This window comes from Rhododendron vialii, chromosome 5a, assembly GCF_030253575.1.
Source record: "Rhododendron vialii isolate Sample 1 chromosome 5a, ASM3025357v1".
Taxonomy (NCBI): domain Eukaryota; kingdom Viridiplantae; phylum Streptophyta; class Magnoliopsida; order Ericales; family Ericaceae; genus Rhododendron; species Rhododendron vialii.
Genome location: NC_080561.1, coordinates 33,884,744 through 33,902,516, shown reverse-complemented (window position 1 = coordinate 33,902,516; position 17,773 = coordinate 33,884,744). Strand labels below are relative to the sequence as shown.

The following is a 17,773-nucleotide window of genomic DNA, read 5'->3' as shown; positions in this document are numbered from 1 at the left end:
TTTGTACATCTTGCACTCAAGACATGGTAAGACCATCGGAACAAGGATTCAACTTTTATATTTTTATAACTTCAGATTTTAATCCAGATTGTATATTTATTTAGATTTTATAAGAAGCAAATAAACTTGTTTATTGCAGTTGCGATATAGCAATTATGATTAAACTACGGTAAAAGTTTATAAAGTTTACTGCAAAAAAAAGTTGAAAAATTAGTTCCGGAATACTTAGAATATAAAATTTGATCCGAAAAGCTCCTCGAACCCAAGTTCTCTAAAATCAAATTTTGAACCCATTTTCGGTTTCTAAAAATCTATTGAAAAGGATTTTCTACAAAAACTCACAACAGCTTCATTTTTTTAAAAAAACTAAAATCTGCTTTTTGGAGCTTTGGTGAACACACACTCATGTAGTATTAGTATGGGAATCTAAGGTGAAGTGGTGAACCATGTAAAATTGTGGGTCGACCGGAAAATTAAATACAATTACTACAAATTAAACCAAAATGAAAGTTAATTACAGAGCCACTGGAATTTCGTAATTAAAAAATGTAGAAGTAGAGAGAGAAATCAACATGAATCTGAGTTCAATCGGAACCCTCTGTTTGGTTTGAATTTTAAGGGAGGTCGACAGAGAAATAATAATAACAATTATAAATAAAACTTATTGGAGACCGTGCGCAAAAAAAAGTTGATTATAGCTTATAGAGGCTCAAACCGAACACAGTTTTTTTTTTTTTGGATAATGGAGGAACAGTCTTACAGTCTGGCCACTAAATGGACCCGATTGCGCAATCCAAACTTTCAAGGGAGCTAGTGCGACTACACCAGTCACGGCTCCCCATTTACTTCGGGGTATTCACCCGATAGAGAATCGAATCTTAGGTCTTGAAGAGTACTCTTAAAATCTGAACATCCGCTCGAAACAGTGGAGCAACCCATGGTGTGTCGACCACAGTTGTTTGCGATAAGTACATGTGGTTTCTATCTCGTGTATCTCGTAATCGACTGTACGCTTTGAAGTAGTGGATCAAATTCCTCTCTCTCTCTCTCTCTCTCTCTCTCTCTCTCTCTCTCTCATTTTCTTGAGGGTCTATTTGTTACCTACTAATTGTAGGACATGGATGAGATGATACGTGCAGACCTAATCTTTCCTAATTTCAGATGATTTGAAGTGACATTTTCAATTAAAATAAAATATCTGGATTAATATGCACAAGTCAACTGCTGATCATTCGTGCACGGATAATATCTGAGACGGCAGTAATTTCCACAATCGGGAGTATTGTAGTGCGGTCAATCCGGCCGTCCATTTTGACAATGGACGGTTCGGATTTTCATCCGAACAATAGATGGCTCGGATTTATAAAAGCTCGGATTAAATCCGAGCCCTTCATATCGAGATGGATGTTCGGATCTATCGCACTACACCGTATAGTGCAGCTGCCGCGCTACAGCAACTCCAATCCACAAAAAATAGCCAAGGGGTCCGAAAAATTTGGAAAATTTCTGCTAGCAATAGTACGTTGGTGAACACATTCGGTGATTACATTTTAAGTATCATCTGATGTGCCACCATTGTAGCGGTAGAATATTTCTCATTTCGGTCATTGAGAGGATTGATTGCTTGGCTATGCCTAGCAAAATACAGTACAAGTAAACAGGCTAAGGGACCCGATATTGTTAGAGATCACATCGAATCGCTAAGAGCACGCGTTGAAAAGAAATCTACGCAAAAATGATATACATCAATATGGAACTCAAATCATTAATCATAGCATTCTTATCCAACAATGACCCTACATATAGTATACTTACAATATATGCCACCTTCGCTAGGTATGCACCCTGGTTTGCGCTAAATTTTCAAAATTATCCGATTATCGTACAATTTCTCACCTTCCTCATCTAACTTGAACATCTCGGAGAGTCTATGACTAAAGACAACCATCACAACACCGTTCATTAGACTTCCTTGCAAAAACTTTCGGAGCTCTCGCGCGGATCAACTATCCAAGATTTGACACCTCTTTATGGCGGCGTTTTTTGAATGACTATTGCAATTTGCATCTAACAAAACGCTAAGATCCAATTATCCAAATAGGGGTGACAAATGGAAAGGGTGTTTCCTTAAAAAAAAATTCCCACTGGTAGCAGGTATGTTGGCCTTTTAAAAATCCCCGCTCAGATATGGGGAAGGATATGATATTTTACAATCTCCACCACTCTTGAATACTCAAGGTGGGTTTGGATTGAAAAATAGGCTCCATTTGTTTCGATATAATTTTTTTTTTTTTCAGAAAACAAATTTTGAACTTTTATTTTTCAGTATTTGGTTGGCACTTGAAAAATATTTTTAGAAATCAACAGAATAGTATAGACAGAGAGAGAGAATGGGGACTTAAACGGTAAAGAGATCTGAGAATAGTGGAATTGAACGTGGGTTAGGATTGACGATTGAGGAAACTGAGCAGTGAGAATTGCAGTAGAAGGTAGCGGGTTCATTTCGGAAAATAACTTTCGGAAGATTTAAGGGTAAGTCATTTTCATCCAATTAAGGAAAAATATTTCTCATTTTTTACACAACTAAACACCGGAAAATAGGTAAAACATTTTACTGGAAAATATTTTATGCCAAAACAAACGGAGCCGTAGAGTGACTTAATTTTTTGTCTTTATTTTAATTTCTTTTTTTGCATTTGTTTGTTTTGCGTCAAACTTTCGTGATTTATTAATTCGTCTCGACGAAAAGAATCGAAAAAGTAAAAAAAATTGATCGAAACTTATAATTTTTTTAATAAAGACAAAAATAAGTCAATAAGACGACTAACAAAAAATTGACGCAAAACTAACAAATACAAAAAACAAAAAATTGAATAAAGGAAAGAAAAAAAAGAAGTTACTGTTTAACTTTTGAAACCAAATTAGCCCTCATTCTGCTTGAATCCCTTTACTCCTAGAATGGGTTTTTGTTTCAATAAAAATAAAATTTCTTCAAAAAAACCTGTCATTCTAGATCATAAGCACACTAGACAACAAAGGGATTCATGGACTAGATAAACGTATTCGTCAATGGACTAGCTATGATGAATATACTTATATTCTTCTCTTCTTATTTTTACTAGCAGTTTAGGCACACACAGACGTGTGTGCAAGTATGTTGAAATTGAAACGTGGGATAAGAAGAGAGTGGGATGGGAGAGCGTGAGTAATTTTACCAACTTTTTCCTTTTATAAGAACAATGACGGAAATCACTTTTGTGACAGTGACTTTAAAAATGGGAGACACCTAAAAAGTATTTCGAAAAAAGCAATCAGTGGTTGATAATCACTTTGATGATTGTGTCACACACATCAAAGTGAATCTCAACCACTAGCTGCTCTTTTCGGGATACTTTCGGAGTAAGTTTTTTTTGTCCCTAACATTTCTCATATTAGAATAGATATTACTCCCTCCGTCCATTTTTAAATGTCCCGCTTCGTAACTCCAACTTATTAAGAAAACATCATCACTACACCTTTCACATCAAGTTTTACCTCTACTTTTCTTATTTACTCTCTATGGAGTATCATTATACTTTTACTCACTAACTTTTCAAAATGTAATCTATTTTTAGAGGCAAAATAGAAAATGTATAAACTTTTACCCACTAATTTTACAAAATAGACACTTATTAAGAGACAACTCAAATAAAATAATGAACTTTAAAAAGGGGACGGAGGGAGTAACAATCTATAATAAACAAATACAACATAAAATCTGCAAACAATGAAGAGTAAATGAGAAATTAAAGGGTAAAGGTGGAGGGACTAGGGAGGGTGCTTTTTCTTTTTCTTCTTCTTTTCTCAATATCAGAAGTATGCTTTCATTTGTACATGTGACTAGAAAAGGTTTCATTAGTCAGTGGAGCCGGCGGCTGGAGAAACAAGACAAGTTGGGTTAATCTCAAAAAGCATTGAATTACCAAATCTTGCATTTTATAATATGGATAGATTATGATAGTATTATCCATTGGGACAATACAATAATCCCTCCAGTATCACAATCCCATTTGTCTAGCTATATATGATTGTTCCTTCCTGTTTCAAGCTTGACTTCTTCCAACCACCACCACCACAAACTACATCCTTTTTTTCTATAACCGGGTGTACGAATCAATCAGTTTGCACGCATCTCGACTAATTTCAGTGTCTTGAAGTTAATGATCAGGCAATCACTCCAGTGGCTCCAAGATTTGGAATATTTGGCCTTCATAAAATTCGAACATACGACCTCATAGAAAACGAGTACTCATTTACTTTCTCATACGCACTTGGCCAAATCTTTTGAGAGTTGCCATAAACTACAATTAAAGGAAAGAACAGAACAGTGATCAGCAAATTAGGTGAATTACACGATGATCCGCCGAAAATCAGCGTGACATGACAACAATTCCACCCGACGGAGAACAATGCTATTCACACAAAGTGAGAATAGATTATCCACACATTTTTTGCGGGGCCCAATTCAGGTCCCGCAAAGATAGCCCAAACCGCTTAATCTTTTCAAGGAATCTCTGTAAAAAAATTGTCTCAATTGGATATTGCTAAAGGCTTTTTCAAAATTCGTAGGGCGAATCAATCAATTTTGCCATGCAAATTTTGAGAAAATCCTTACCGATGTCCAATTGAGATGATTTTGTACCAAGATCCCTAAAATAATGTTTTAAGAAAAATGGGCGGTCTTTGCGGAATCCAAAAAGAGTCCCGCAAAAAATCTGTAGATCTGTGCCAATTTCCTCTGTATCGTTAGACTTTTCGCTTGAAGAAAGGGGGATGAGGCAATTCTAGGATGGTCCAGAGATTTAAAGTTGTTACTAGGAGATTTTTGACATGCTCAATGTTCTCAATGAGTTCTTAGAGTGAACAATTTCGACCAATTGAAATAAACTCGGAAAAGTCACATTGGAATTGGACAGCACGCTCCAGCCCTCATGAACTAGAGGTGTTGACAATTGTCTTCCAGAAACAACAAAACATAAAGTAATAAGTTAATAACCACTGTAACAGCATGACCGAACTGAAGCCAGACCCGATCGGGAAAGGGAATAGTCGAGGTGCTTGTAAACTGACTCAGACATCCCTAACCGCCGCACAAAATAAAAGAGAAAAGAACTGGAGCAACAGACATCCATTCAGACACAGATAAGTAAAGATGGGAAAAAACCTTCACCTTTTCATGCAATCATCTTCTTCACAATAAAGAAGACATAATTTGGCACAATGAAAAGGTTTTTAAGCCAGTGGTACTCATTTTGCTTTACATACGTGCATCACATGTTATTGCAACTATCTAAACGTTGGCGTGTTCTTTTCGTTCTCCTACTGATGATGAGTAATCCAGAGCAAAACGAATCCCTCAAGCCGCTCAAGTGCAGTTCCCATTCGTGTTGTAATTTGGAAATATTTGAATTTTTAGTACAGGCTTGTTTTTGTGTGAACGGCACACAGCATTTACTAATAGTCTACGTGCCACGTGCAAACTGGTAATTTGTGACAAATCTGTATTCGCATGTTGTCGTGTAACAAAAATACCTACTCCAACTAGCTTGCTAGTGTAATCTTGATGTTGACAAAATAAACCTAAAACGGAATTACCTACAACATTCCAATAACAAAACTATTACCTTCCTTCGCTAAAGAAACCCAGTGAGTAGACACTAGACTACTAGTAGTCATAGTTCAACGGTTCAACCCCATAGCAACAAGTGCCAACAACCAAGAAATCTTGCCTAGGCCACCAGAAAAGAGGCCTTTCGCCCAATGACATCATGGAGTGCATTTAGACACTAGGAGAAATAAGGTCAAGAGTTAAAACTCCTCCTCCAAGGAGCTAATCTTTAACTATTCTAACAACACCCAACATTCGTCAATCAAAAAAAAAAAAAAAAACTTGCCAAGGCTATGTAGGGGCAGGTAAAACCCAATGATCAGGAGTGATGAAAATACTTTTTTTCTAGAAGAAATGCCCATCAAGTTGTGGGGCTTAAGGGGAAATTTTTAGAAGTAGACAGGTAAAATGCTATGTTTGTGTTGTGTCTGAATTCCAGGAGATTGGTGTACTCTATCTATGAATGCATAACAGCATGAAAATACAGGGAAATTCAATGAACAACGTAGGAAGAAAGAGACTGAAAACAACAATCCATTTCTTAGCATAAGGAAAAGTGAACCAGTCACACAGGCCAGATAAGAAAAAATGCCACCAAAGAATAAAAGTGAAGTATTCACCCAGAGTATTCCCCCAGTACATGTGCCAACGATTATAATGTTGTGCCCCCAGTTTTGAACCCCAAAGCATACCATTAGTGGAGTCATGGCCTTTTTTCCTAACTGGCAAGTATTATTGGCAATCACTGTATCTTGGTCAGACACGTGCATAGACAATCGCCGTTTCTCCATACAAGATGGGTAAAGTTACTAGTCATTCTTGACCGTGCCAGTAAAAAAACATAGAAGAAAAGTTTACTCTGCTCGCATCCGAAATAATCATCAAAAAAAATGACTGATATCGGATTATAAAAGCAGTATGACATCAAAGATTAGGCCATACTACTAATTCACTTATGGAGAGTTGAAAGATCAAGAAATGGCCTGCAAGAACTTATCTCCATAAGAACCAGTGCCACAACATCCACATATAGCATGTTTCCTCTAAATTGCCATTCTACAAAATTCCGAACAGCAATAACCTGTGAAAGCACAAGAGTACCACTTAATTTTGACATATAGTAGGACAGTGTCGATAGCCCTCCATTTCGGGATATGATTGCCGCATAAAACGTTCAATACCTGACAAAACATTTTCAACAAAAAGGTCAATACAACCTACAAAGAGGAAATATCATAGCCGATGGAAAAAGAAAGAGAACACCGAGAAATAGTAAGTACCCCGCTTAGCACAACCAGCCAAAAGAAGCCTGTTTACGTCTCTGCATAGAAGACCCTGTAGAATTACATAAATGGAGGAAAGCAACTGATCCATGGCCCGTAATAAAACTAGCCACCAACCTGTATATGTGTGTTCTATCATACATACGATGAGTGCGTGGGCACAAAAAGTGTTTCTACGAACCCAAAATGAAAGCATGTATTTCAGCCCAGCTAGAGACTGTGTAAAGAATGCCAGATAGCCCCTTCCAACTAGAAGAGCTTCCTTCAACACATTCTTTCTGCTTCTTAACCAAGCCAGGGAACAATGGAATAAAAGAAACACCAAAATGACTCCCCACTCTCCTCAAACTTGAACTCGATCCAAGCACAATTCCAACATCTGCTTCAAGTAGACAAAGTAAGTCACCCACTGAGTCCCCAATATAAACAGTGAAGTCCTTTTTTTCACTTCTGTGATTCGTAAGAATATCTCGAAAAGCCTGAACCTTGTCAATGGGCGATTCAACCTTTTTAACAATTTCACCAGTAGATACAGAATTGTCATAGACAAATTCATTTGCATGTACATTCAGAACATTCAAACCCCCTGTCCAAGAAGAGGAAACAAAGAGAACTGATCATCTTAACAAGCAATTTCACAAAAATACCACATAGGAAAGAGGAAAATTACCCCATCCAAAGTTCAGTAACTACATCCCAACATTGCGAAATTAACAAGCTCTTTCATCTATAAGTACTAATAAAGAAAGGATTATTCTAACCTCCGCCCAAATAGTGTAGGATAATAGATAAAAAGTGCATTTATATAAGAGAAAAGTGTATTGATATTTGTGAAAGTATATTAATATCTGTAAGATATGCATTGATATCCGAACTTGTTTGGAATTATGTGCTTATTATCCTCCACCGAGTGGGCAGAGGTTAGCAAAACCGATAAAGAAAACCTTGAAAAGGAACGGGCTTTAGATGAGGGGCATTTGTTGAGATATAACCTAAAACAAAACAAGGGAGAGGGGTTTCTAGCAAAGGAGAAGTGGAGAACAGAGGGGAGGTTTCGAGGAGGGGAATCGGAATTGCTGCGGGTGTCTTTGACCAAACCAACCAATGGACCAAAGCTCCTTAATACTCAACAGAATGCTCTTTTCATGGAACCAACTGCTTCTAGGCAAATCAGTGTGGTTCGGAGCGGACCGTGTCTGGAAGAGTCAATTTGGCTCCGTCTGATTAGTCAGAACTCGGAAGAAAGGATTGTTGAACAGCCCTAGATGATGCTAATTTTAAGAGGAGCCTCTGACAGAATGGCAAGACACCCTAAAACTAATTGGGTTAAAGAAGTGTGCCTGAAGAAGAGAATGGATTTACAACATTCAACTTAATTGACAGTATCAGTACCAGTAAAGTCTGACTCAAAAAAACACCAAGTACCAGTAAAGTGAAAAATGTCAGCACATTCCACTGAATGCAAAAACAACAGATTTCAGCATCCCCAAGTGAAAGCCGGTCTAAGAAAGTAAATTTGACATACAATGTAAAAGCTAAATGCAGGACTTTTATGCTCATATCGTACAGTTAAATCAATGGGGAACATACCTGATGAAAAAGCTGATCTAATGAGATCACTACACCAACAATAGGAAAGTACATGGATATTTGAATTCAAATTTGCATTCTTTATGATGCTTTGGAAGAAATCTGTACAACCGTCTTGGAGAATTAAACGTTCCCCTGCCCGTTTTATGTCTTCAAGATTTAGACCCTTAAGTACTCCAGATTCAATCACTCTAGAATTTGCCCCCTTTTCAAAAACTGAAAGTTGCTCAAGTGCTTTATGCAGACCTTCATAGTTGAATCTCTCAGCTGCAAAGACAGAATTAAGATCATCAAATCCTGAGCACTATTAAAAAACGCAAAAGAAACGTCACACAGTTTTTTGTACACTTTCCGAAAGTTGAAATGTCATACAAGAACGCCTCAAAAGTTCCGTCCGTACCTTTGTCAGGGAGCAAAATTCTCTCAATGCATTGCTCATGCTCTTCTGTATACTGCCTAGAAAGAACTCCCCATGTGTTTCTCAAGTCAGCTGATGGCATCCGAACAATCTGATTTTCAGCTTGAATCTGATCAGATTTTGGTGCCGTTACTATTGCAATCTCCGCCAATATGGCAGATGAATCAACAACGGTGCACGTCAAATCAAAATCAGAAAATATCAAACAAAGATTATCTGCAGGCTTGTGTTCCGTCAACAGAGGAACGACTGTTTGTTGATTAAGTGGCTGAGCACAGAAGAATTCAATTTCCAGTTTCATGGCTTGATGATAAAGCTTCTCAATGATGTCCAGCTCCTCTCCGGTCAAAGAAACACTTAATTTGTCCAACAAGTCCTCTGTTTGCAGTGCTGATGCCTTAACTTACCAGTAAAGTGGACAGTAATCCCTCAGAAACTTTAATCAGTATGCGAATTGTATAATAAAAAGAACTGAAACATCGCAGTGCGCTTAATAATGGTACAAACCTGAAAACTTTCACACGCATAATTATCGACCCATTTCTGGTAGAGGTGTCTACTACTCTCGTTGGAATCAAGAAGTGCCTGGAGCTCACTCCCTATAAAGGCATAAAGCTTCATGCAAGGTGTCATGGCACCTAAAGTATAAGCTGCAAGTTTTGTTTTTTCAAAAGGAGTCGCAAGTTTCCCTGGACCTTTTACTCCTTCAACCTTCCCTGAAGCTGTTGCTAACAAGAAATCGGTGTACTTAACTGTAGCTGAATTGAGTCTGCAATCTTTGACCATGTCAGAACCCCATTCCTACACAACGAATATTCGAGATTCCATGAGTCACAATTTAAACAAGGAAATGGACGTATATTGCCTTATTGTTAATGGTACTTTACTAAACAAATATAAATTCGGAGGTAAAACAGGAAGAAAAAAGGAAAAAAAAGACCAACATTTCACGGAAAAAATGCATCAAGGGATCAAAGAGCGAGAAGATGTTAATACCCCATATCAAGAGGTTTGGGAGGAGTAAGAAACAATCTGTGAGTAGTCGTGATCTTATCGAAATTTCCAACACATTTGTAACGAAACATTATTTGTGCCAAACATTGTTTAATGTCTTACTTGGACAAAAGAATCATGCATTTTTAGCTCCTCTAGGACAGCCTTCCTCAACTGACTGATTGCAGCCTTTGCATCATCGTCATCTGCACACTCCTCCGCCAACTCATACCTAAGAAAATCCCAAATAAAAATGGAAAAAGTTCAGTAATATTGTCCAATGACTCATTAAAAATTTTATGTCCATGCAGATGCAGATATGAAATATCAAAGAGACATTATATAACTTTATCAACTATTCTTATATCAAATATAAATTATGAATCTTTTACCAATTGACTACAAAAAATATATCATCCTTTGGTTCATTCTATTCATGTTATGATTTAAAAAGAGGTAATCAGCCAGTGTAACAGTTGCGGCAGTTGTATATGCAATACATGGTTTTACCTTCACTGGTCAATGCGAGATCTATATATATGCATACATGTTAGATACATGAAATCAAACTCTGATCGAACCCAATTTGATGCTTTGTCACAAAAATCAAACCCAAACCTGGCCTTCATGTGCCAAATTGAACCCTAATTGAGAGCCCTTCCAAATTGAAGTTTCTTTGGTCAAAGAATCATAAATGACAATAATTGACATCTAGATTGTTTAAAAAAACTTGATGCAAATGGGGAAGAAATCAGCATGAAAAGAAAAACCAAAGGAAAAAGTGTTGTGAAATGTCAAGCGACTCAAACCAGCCATGTCTACAGTGTATCGGCTCATACAGCCTGATGAACTGAGAATTTGTACATCGCAGGTTTGTGCTTGCAGAACGAGTGGTTTTGAAATCACTTTGCATATGAAAGTAGGGTGTAGGGTTACGTAAGGTGTCGACATTACTCAAAAACAGTCAAAACATAGTAGAACGAGTGGTTTTGAAATCACTTTACAGATGAAAGTAGGGTTTAGGGTTCATTAAGGTGTATACATTTCTCAAAAATAGTCAAAACAAAGCAGATATTAACATATTCGAGACCCAAAAAAAAAAAAACTAATACACAGATCTAAGGTTTAGTAAGGTGCCTACATTCCTCAAAAACAGTCAAAATTGAGTAGATATCAACATATTCGAGACAAGAATCAAAATAAATAAAAACCAAACTAATATGCAGATCTTGATATTAGTACTTACTGAAGTGTGATGAGATGAAAACAGTACAGCGGGAAAGCCTACAAGAACATAAGCGAGTGGATAGCGATTGCCAAGAGAGTCTCGGAGAAGAGCTTCTGTTCCAACTTTCTTGAGCAATGGTGAGACCTTCTCACAGACCGAAGGAAACCGGACGCCATTGGGGCTGTCTGAGAGAGGCAAGGGCGCAAGGTGAGGGAGACATATGAGAACACCCTAATTTGTAGGGATTTGGTAGGACAAATGTAAGGTGGGCTTGCGGTTCAAGACCAAAGCTCATAATGAGATTTTAAAGCCTAAAAAGGTTATGAGTATTTAGACCGGTAGGTCAAATGAGAGGTTGGCTTGCGGTTCAAGGCCCAAAAAGGTTGAAGGCCAAAGCCCAGAATGAGTTTTTAAGGCCCAAAAAGGTTATGAGTATTTAGGCCGGTAGGTCAAATGATGCAGTCCAGAAAAGGTGGCCAGAGGCATTCCAGTAATTTAACCATTATTTGGTCTTGGAGGGTAAGGATTGCCCATGGGTCGTACTAAGGATTTTGACTAGACATGTGATGGATTCTTAGGAGTGTCTTTTGGGTTCTAGTCAAGTCTATTTAATTTCTAGTCAAAGTCTTTAGAGTCATTTAGTTTTTCCATGTCGTTAATGGAGTAAAAGAGTCTATGTTCAATGTGTCTTCGGGAGTCTAAAGTTAGTTGAAGGTTATTCATGTTGGGAAGTTCTAGAGTCAAGTTGAAATGGGTATAAATAAGACTGTAAGCCTTATGGCAAATCGTGATTGAATGAATGAAAAATTGAGTAGCTTTCAAGCTATTAGATTGGGTGATGCAATCTTTTCTTTGGTGTGATGCTAAAGAGCCCCTAGGTGTGATGCCTTGGATTTTCTAAGTGTGATGCCTAGACCTATCCTTCTCTAACCCTTCATCTCCTTCTTGCAATTTTTTTTTTCAAGTCTACTGTTCATTGCCCCAAAAGCAGACACTCTCTCTTGTGTTTGATTATACTAGGCCTAATTTCAATCTCATCCAGCATCATCAAATGTGAGGTGCACTTGCTGTTCAAGGCCAAAGCCCATAATGAATTTTTAAGAACCAATATGAGTTATAAAGCCCCAAAAAGGTTATGAGTATTTAGGCCGGTAGGTCAAATATGAGGTGAGCTTGCGGTTTAATAATGAGTTTTTAAAGCCCATAAATATTTAAGCCTTAAAAACTCATTTTGGGCCTTAAAAGCTCATTCAGGGCCTTGGCCTTGAACCGCAAGCCCACCTTACATTTTTCCTACCAAATCCCTACAAATTAGGGTCGTATGTCCCCCTTACATTTCGGTCTAGCCTCTCTTAGACAGCCCCAATGGTGCTGTGAGAAAGGTCGCACCATTGCTCAAGAAAGTTGGAACTAGAAGCTTTTTTGAGACTCTATCGGCAATAGATCTCTCTCCACTCACGGATGTTTTGGATAGGCTTTCCCGATGTACTGTTTTCATCTCTATCACGCTTCAATAAGCACCAATATCAAGAATTGTGTACTAGTTTGGTTTTTATTTATTTTGTCTCGAATATGTTGATATCTACTATGTTTTGACTGTTTTTGAGTAATGTAGACACCTTACTAAACCCTAAACCCTACTTTCATCTGTAAAGTGATTTCAAGATCTGTGTATTAGTTTAGTTTTTATTTATTTTGATTTTTGTCTTGAACATGTTGATATCTACTTTGATTTGACTGTGTATTAGTGGAAGGAGTCATGGTTCATGTAATGAGAGTGAGTGAATCAAATGACCAAAGGTGCGACGTCGTCAGCAATTAAGATCAAACGGTTTTAAAGGAGCTAAATTGGAATACAACAGGTTTATTGGTTAATCAATTGGGTATCCGTATATTGTATATAGACATATCTTCTCCACTTCTAGGGCGACGAGAGCAGCCAAAAGAAAACCGACTTGGAAATTATATTCTCTGTATCTTGGAGTTATTAAAAGATCCATTGATCAATACTCGCTCGAGTAATCTCCAAGAGGTACAAGTTACATTAAATCTCTATGGTTGAGGTGGATTTCTGGAAGGGTAATTGGAAGGCTTGAGGATTCGAGGCGGCGGCAGTCAAGCACTGGGTACGGTGAACGAGGATTCGGCTATCGGTCTTGAGTCAATTGTGAGGATTCTCAATTGTGTAGTAAGTTCGATTGTAACCGTACAATGTTTTCTTTAGTGCTTGATTCCTTCACGTGGTTTTTTACCCATCTAGGGTTTTCCACACATATCCGGTGTTCATCATTATTTTTCAATTCCTATTGCTTGCTTGGTGATTGGGTGGATATCGAAATAGGAATTTCAATTTCAAAACCACTAGTTCTAATATGTTTGGACTGTTTTTGAGTAATGTAGACACCATACGAAACCCTAAACCCTACTTTCATATTTAGCTCAATAAATAAAGTTATAAGTAGATTTTAACATGTTCAATGCGTGGTCCTGCAAAATTTGAAATTTTAATTCGTGACCACGGTGGTCATGGCGATGGCAGTTTCGTGTTTCCATGTCTCTGCTAGTTTAGGTGTCTCACATACATTTCTACGTCCATATGTCAAAAAAATGAAGATATAAGTTCAACTATCAACTCGGAACTCAACTAAGTCACATACTCAAGCGAACTTAAGATCCTATTGACTAAGTAATAACCTAAGCCCTAAGGCCTCATTTGATTCGAGCATTAGGCGCAATTAGGTGCCTAATCCTATGTTATCCCATTTTCGGTTCCTAAAATGACTATCGAGATTAATAATCCTAGGATTAATTTTATCCAATATGGGCGTACTTTATAATCCCAAGGCACGTGGGAACAGTTGGACTAAACAGGATTAAGGAGAGCAAGCGGGAAACTCATTTCGACATGGTATTAAAAATTACAAAAAAATACCCTTAGATTATAAAAATGACCTCTCTCCTGGAGGCTGGAGGTAGTCCCGCATCAGTCAAACATGAGATTGGAACAAATTGGTCCTAGGACAAATAGTCCATGAGTTGGACTATCACTACTAGGACTGTTAATCTCGTGAATCAAGCGAGCCCAAGAGCAGTTTTGTTCCTCCCCTTTCTCTTTATTTTCCATTCATTCCTCAACTACCAAACAAACCAAAAAGAGTAACTGCGAATCAAACAAGTAACTGCACCTAAGTAATAACCTAAGGCTTCATTTGATTGGCGGATTTGGTGCCTTGGATAGGACTAACTGCACCTAATCCTCCATGTTATCCCATGTCTGGTTCCCAAAATGGCTGTCGAGACTCGAGATTAAAAATCCTATGATTAATTTTTATCCTTTATGATTAATTTTTATCCTATATGGGGGTACTTATAATCCCAAGGCAGGAGGGGACCGCGGGATTAAACGAGATCAAGGAGAGCACCTGGGAAACTCACATTATTAAAAATTACAAAAAATACCCTCAGATTATAAAAATGACCTCTCTCTCCCTCTGGGAGGTAATCCATCCCGCAGCAGTCAAACATGAGATTGGAACAAATAAGTCCTGGGACAAATAGACAACAGTACAGGAGTAGGATCGTTAATCTCGTGAATCAAGCGAGCCCTAAGATCAGTTTCGTTTCTCCACTTTTTCTTTACTTTCCATTTATTTATTCCTCAGCTACAAAACAATACCAGAAAGAGCAACATACTTCAAAACGATACAACTACGTTATAAAAGTGCACTGAAAGAAAGCCGATAGGGTGGGGGAAGAGACTACTGACGCTTGGGCGAAGGTCTTGAGAAAGTGAACGTCCTGGGCGACGTACTGGCGGAAGGTGTCGAGGCGGAGGTCCCCCGAGGCCAAGCAGACGACGAAGGGAGTGTAGAGAGCGAGGGTGGACTCTTTCCTGAACTTGATCCAGAACCGCCTCGCGATGCCTTCCTCCGCGACCGCTCCGAGGGACGTCGACTTCGTGATCGTCGACATTGTGATCGCCGCCGATGGCGATGATTCGGCGCGGATGGGTCTGAGGAGTGGGGATTTGTGATGGGGAGAAGAGAATAGAGATCGAATGAATTTGATCGGGGTTGGATTGAGGAACAGGCGCATCAAATCAGGAGAGAGAGAGAGAGAGTGTGTGTGTGTGTGTGTTAGGAGAGAGAGAGAGAGAGAGAGAGAGAGAGAGATTCTCTTTCTTGCTCCCCCGTGTGCGTGTCTGTATAGGGGTGTGTCTGTAGAGAGTGGGTAGCTGGGGGATGAACCGGAGGGGTGCCTGAGAACATTTTTATTTCAAACCGGGCTGGGAATCAGATAGCGTGCAGTGGTGTACGCAGCAATGTACTGCGCACTCCATTGGATTATGCATTCAACGGTTCAGATGCAATCAACGATCGAAAGTCGTTCATTGCTAAGATGAGATCCGAGCCATCAGATATACAATCCAATGGCTCGAAGGTGCGCAGCACAGTGCTGCGCACACCACTACACAGCACCATCCCCATCTCGGACTAATCGCAAGCAGTTCAAAGCTCGGCTTGTTAACCAACGATGCAGCAAGGGACGGATCTAAAGGGGGCACGCGGGGCATATGCCCCTATTCGAACGCGTGCCCCTACTCAAAATTAAAAAATATTTTTATATATTTTGTATAAATTAGCCTAAATATGAAAGTGTGTTAATATATAAACACACACACTTGCATATATATCAAAAATACACATATAGAATTAGTTTTATGTCTAAATTCATTATATGGTACATTTATATTGTTGATTTACGAGCTATTTATCTATTTGAAGTTTTTTATTTTATTTTATTTATTTTTAACCGTCTGGAGTAAATATTTTAAAATAAAGTCATTAACAAAACGAGTTCGATCATTCTAAAACTTGTCGATGTTCGTTTAAAACATATTTTAAAATTTTTGTCTGAGAATTTGTGCCCATTTTTATCTAATTTAATTTAAAGTATGAATTATAAATTTTTGTAGTTAATAATGCATACCTTAATTTTGTACTACGCTCTTACTGTGGTTAACTAAAAAAAATTTGAACATTTACCATTATAATTAACAGGTGTCCTCACTAGGCTATATTCTTAGATCTGTCCTTGAATCTAGGCTCAATATTAAATTTTACTCGAGTTAATTATGACTCTGCCCATTTATGAAAGCTCAAACTCGTGGAGGTTCAGCTCTGAAACAAACCGAGCTAGAATAGGGAGAGACATTTGGGATTGCGATAAGAGGAACACGGGTTACATTTTAACACCACATCCTTTGACTCGATTTGATGTTTCTCTCATCAAGTTGAACAATGCGAAGTTAAAATTTAACCTATATCTAGCACTCTTTTTGTTCAAAAAGATTGTTCGGTTCGAAAAAACGTAAACTTAGCAAAATACATTCTTATCAAGAAAGTTTTTTTCATAAATTAAAAAAAAAACTCATTAACGTCTAATAATTAGCGACAAAAAAGTTTTCGGGACGGAAATAGTAAATTAAGGTAAAACAACTAAAAAAATCATGTTAAAAAATTCCAAAAAATTTATCGGAAGGCAACCGAAGAGGAGTGTGTATTAGGCCATCCACAGTGGTATAATTAAAAAAGGATAATCAAAAGTTGACACATTAGCTTTTGATTATTCACTTAAAAGGTTGTTAAGTTTAACAATGTTGAGCTTCACAATGATCACTTCTAGTCCATAACCAAAATAAAGGTTCACTACAATTTCACTCTCTCTCTCTCTCCCTCTGTTTTCTATCATTCACTTCTCTTTATTTACGTTTTATTTGGGCAAAAATATATCGATTCCCTCTTTTAACTATTGGGCAAAAATCGGTGACTTTCCTCTCTCTTATTATGAAATTTTTTCGGAGGAAAAAATAGTGAAATATCTTAATCCGGCAACGATGGATTGAATTGTAGACGATCGAGAGATATAATCTTCACTTTTTGAGGGAAATAAAAAGATAGTTTGTCGGTGAAGTGAAGAAGATATATAAATAGTTTGTGGGTGAAGTAGAGAAGATATATAGTAGGCGAAAAAAAGAAGAAGAAAATACCAGTTGAAACACGCATGTATGCAAATTTTGGAACTAGTTAACTTATGTGGTGTGCGATCCACAAATTTTGATTATTGAAAAAGGTTGCTAGTTTTGGTTATCCAAAACCCAAAATTTGATTATTTCTAAGGATGGTGCTAAATTTGATTATACCATTGTGAGCCATCTTTTTTACACTAATATTGTCAACTTTAAAAATAATTGACTTTTGATTATACCATTGTGGATGGCTTTAGGCTTCTTACATTAAACGGCCCTAAATTATCCTTCAGGTTTGTTTGGATTTGTTCTGGCGAAAGTTTTTTTCCACAAGTCGACCATATTTATAAATTATCATTAAAAAAAAAAAAGTGGAACTTTTTTTTGCCGAGGGTTTGTTTGGATTTGTATATGTTCCGGCGGGATTTTTTTTTCCCTCGAAATTCGACCATATTTATGAATTATCAACACACACAAAAAAATTAAATTAAATTAAATTATTTTCATTGGCGGTGAAAAACCCCATTTTTCCACCACCGTCTTTTTCGGTCCTACCGTGTGTTTATTGTTGATCTAAATCTTTCAT

The 17,773-nt window shown here is 37.6% G+C and overlaps 1 protein-coding gene across 2 annotated transcripts; it reads right to left on the bottom strand.

Moving 5' to 3' along the window:
• Positions 1-6,522: 6,522 nt before the first annotated feature.
• On the bottom strand, positions 6,523-15,334 carry LOC131326216 (bifunctional TH2 protein, mitochondrial). Of its 2 annotated transcripts, XM_058358903.1 has the most exons (8): positions 15,319-15,334; positions 14,926-15,286; positions 10,055-10,163; positions 9,446-9,739; positions 8,921-9,335; positions 8,521-8,787; positions 6,928-7,516; positions 6,523-6,828 (listed from the first exon to the last, which is right to left on the bottom strand). In XM_058358903.1, exons 2-7 carry the CDS (start codon positions 15,252-15,254, stop codon positions 7,104-7,106), a joined length of 1,827 nt encoding a protein of 608 aa, XP_058214886.1. In that variant the 5' UTR covers positions 15,255-15,286; positions 15,319-15,334; the 3' UTR covers positions 6,523-6,828; positions 6,928-7,103. The 2 variants fall into 2 exon arrangements, with proteins under 2 accessions (XP_058214886.1, XP_058214887.1); XM_058358904.1 differs by lacking the exons at positions 14,926-15,286; positions 15,319-15,334 and adding an exon at positions 11,178-11,344.
• Positions 15,335-17,773: the final 2,439 nt, after the last annotated feature.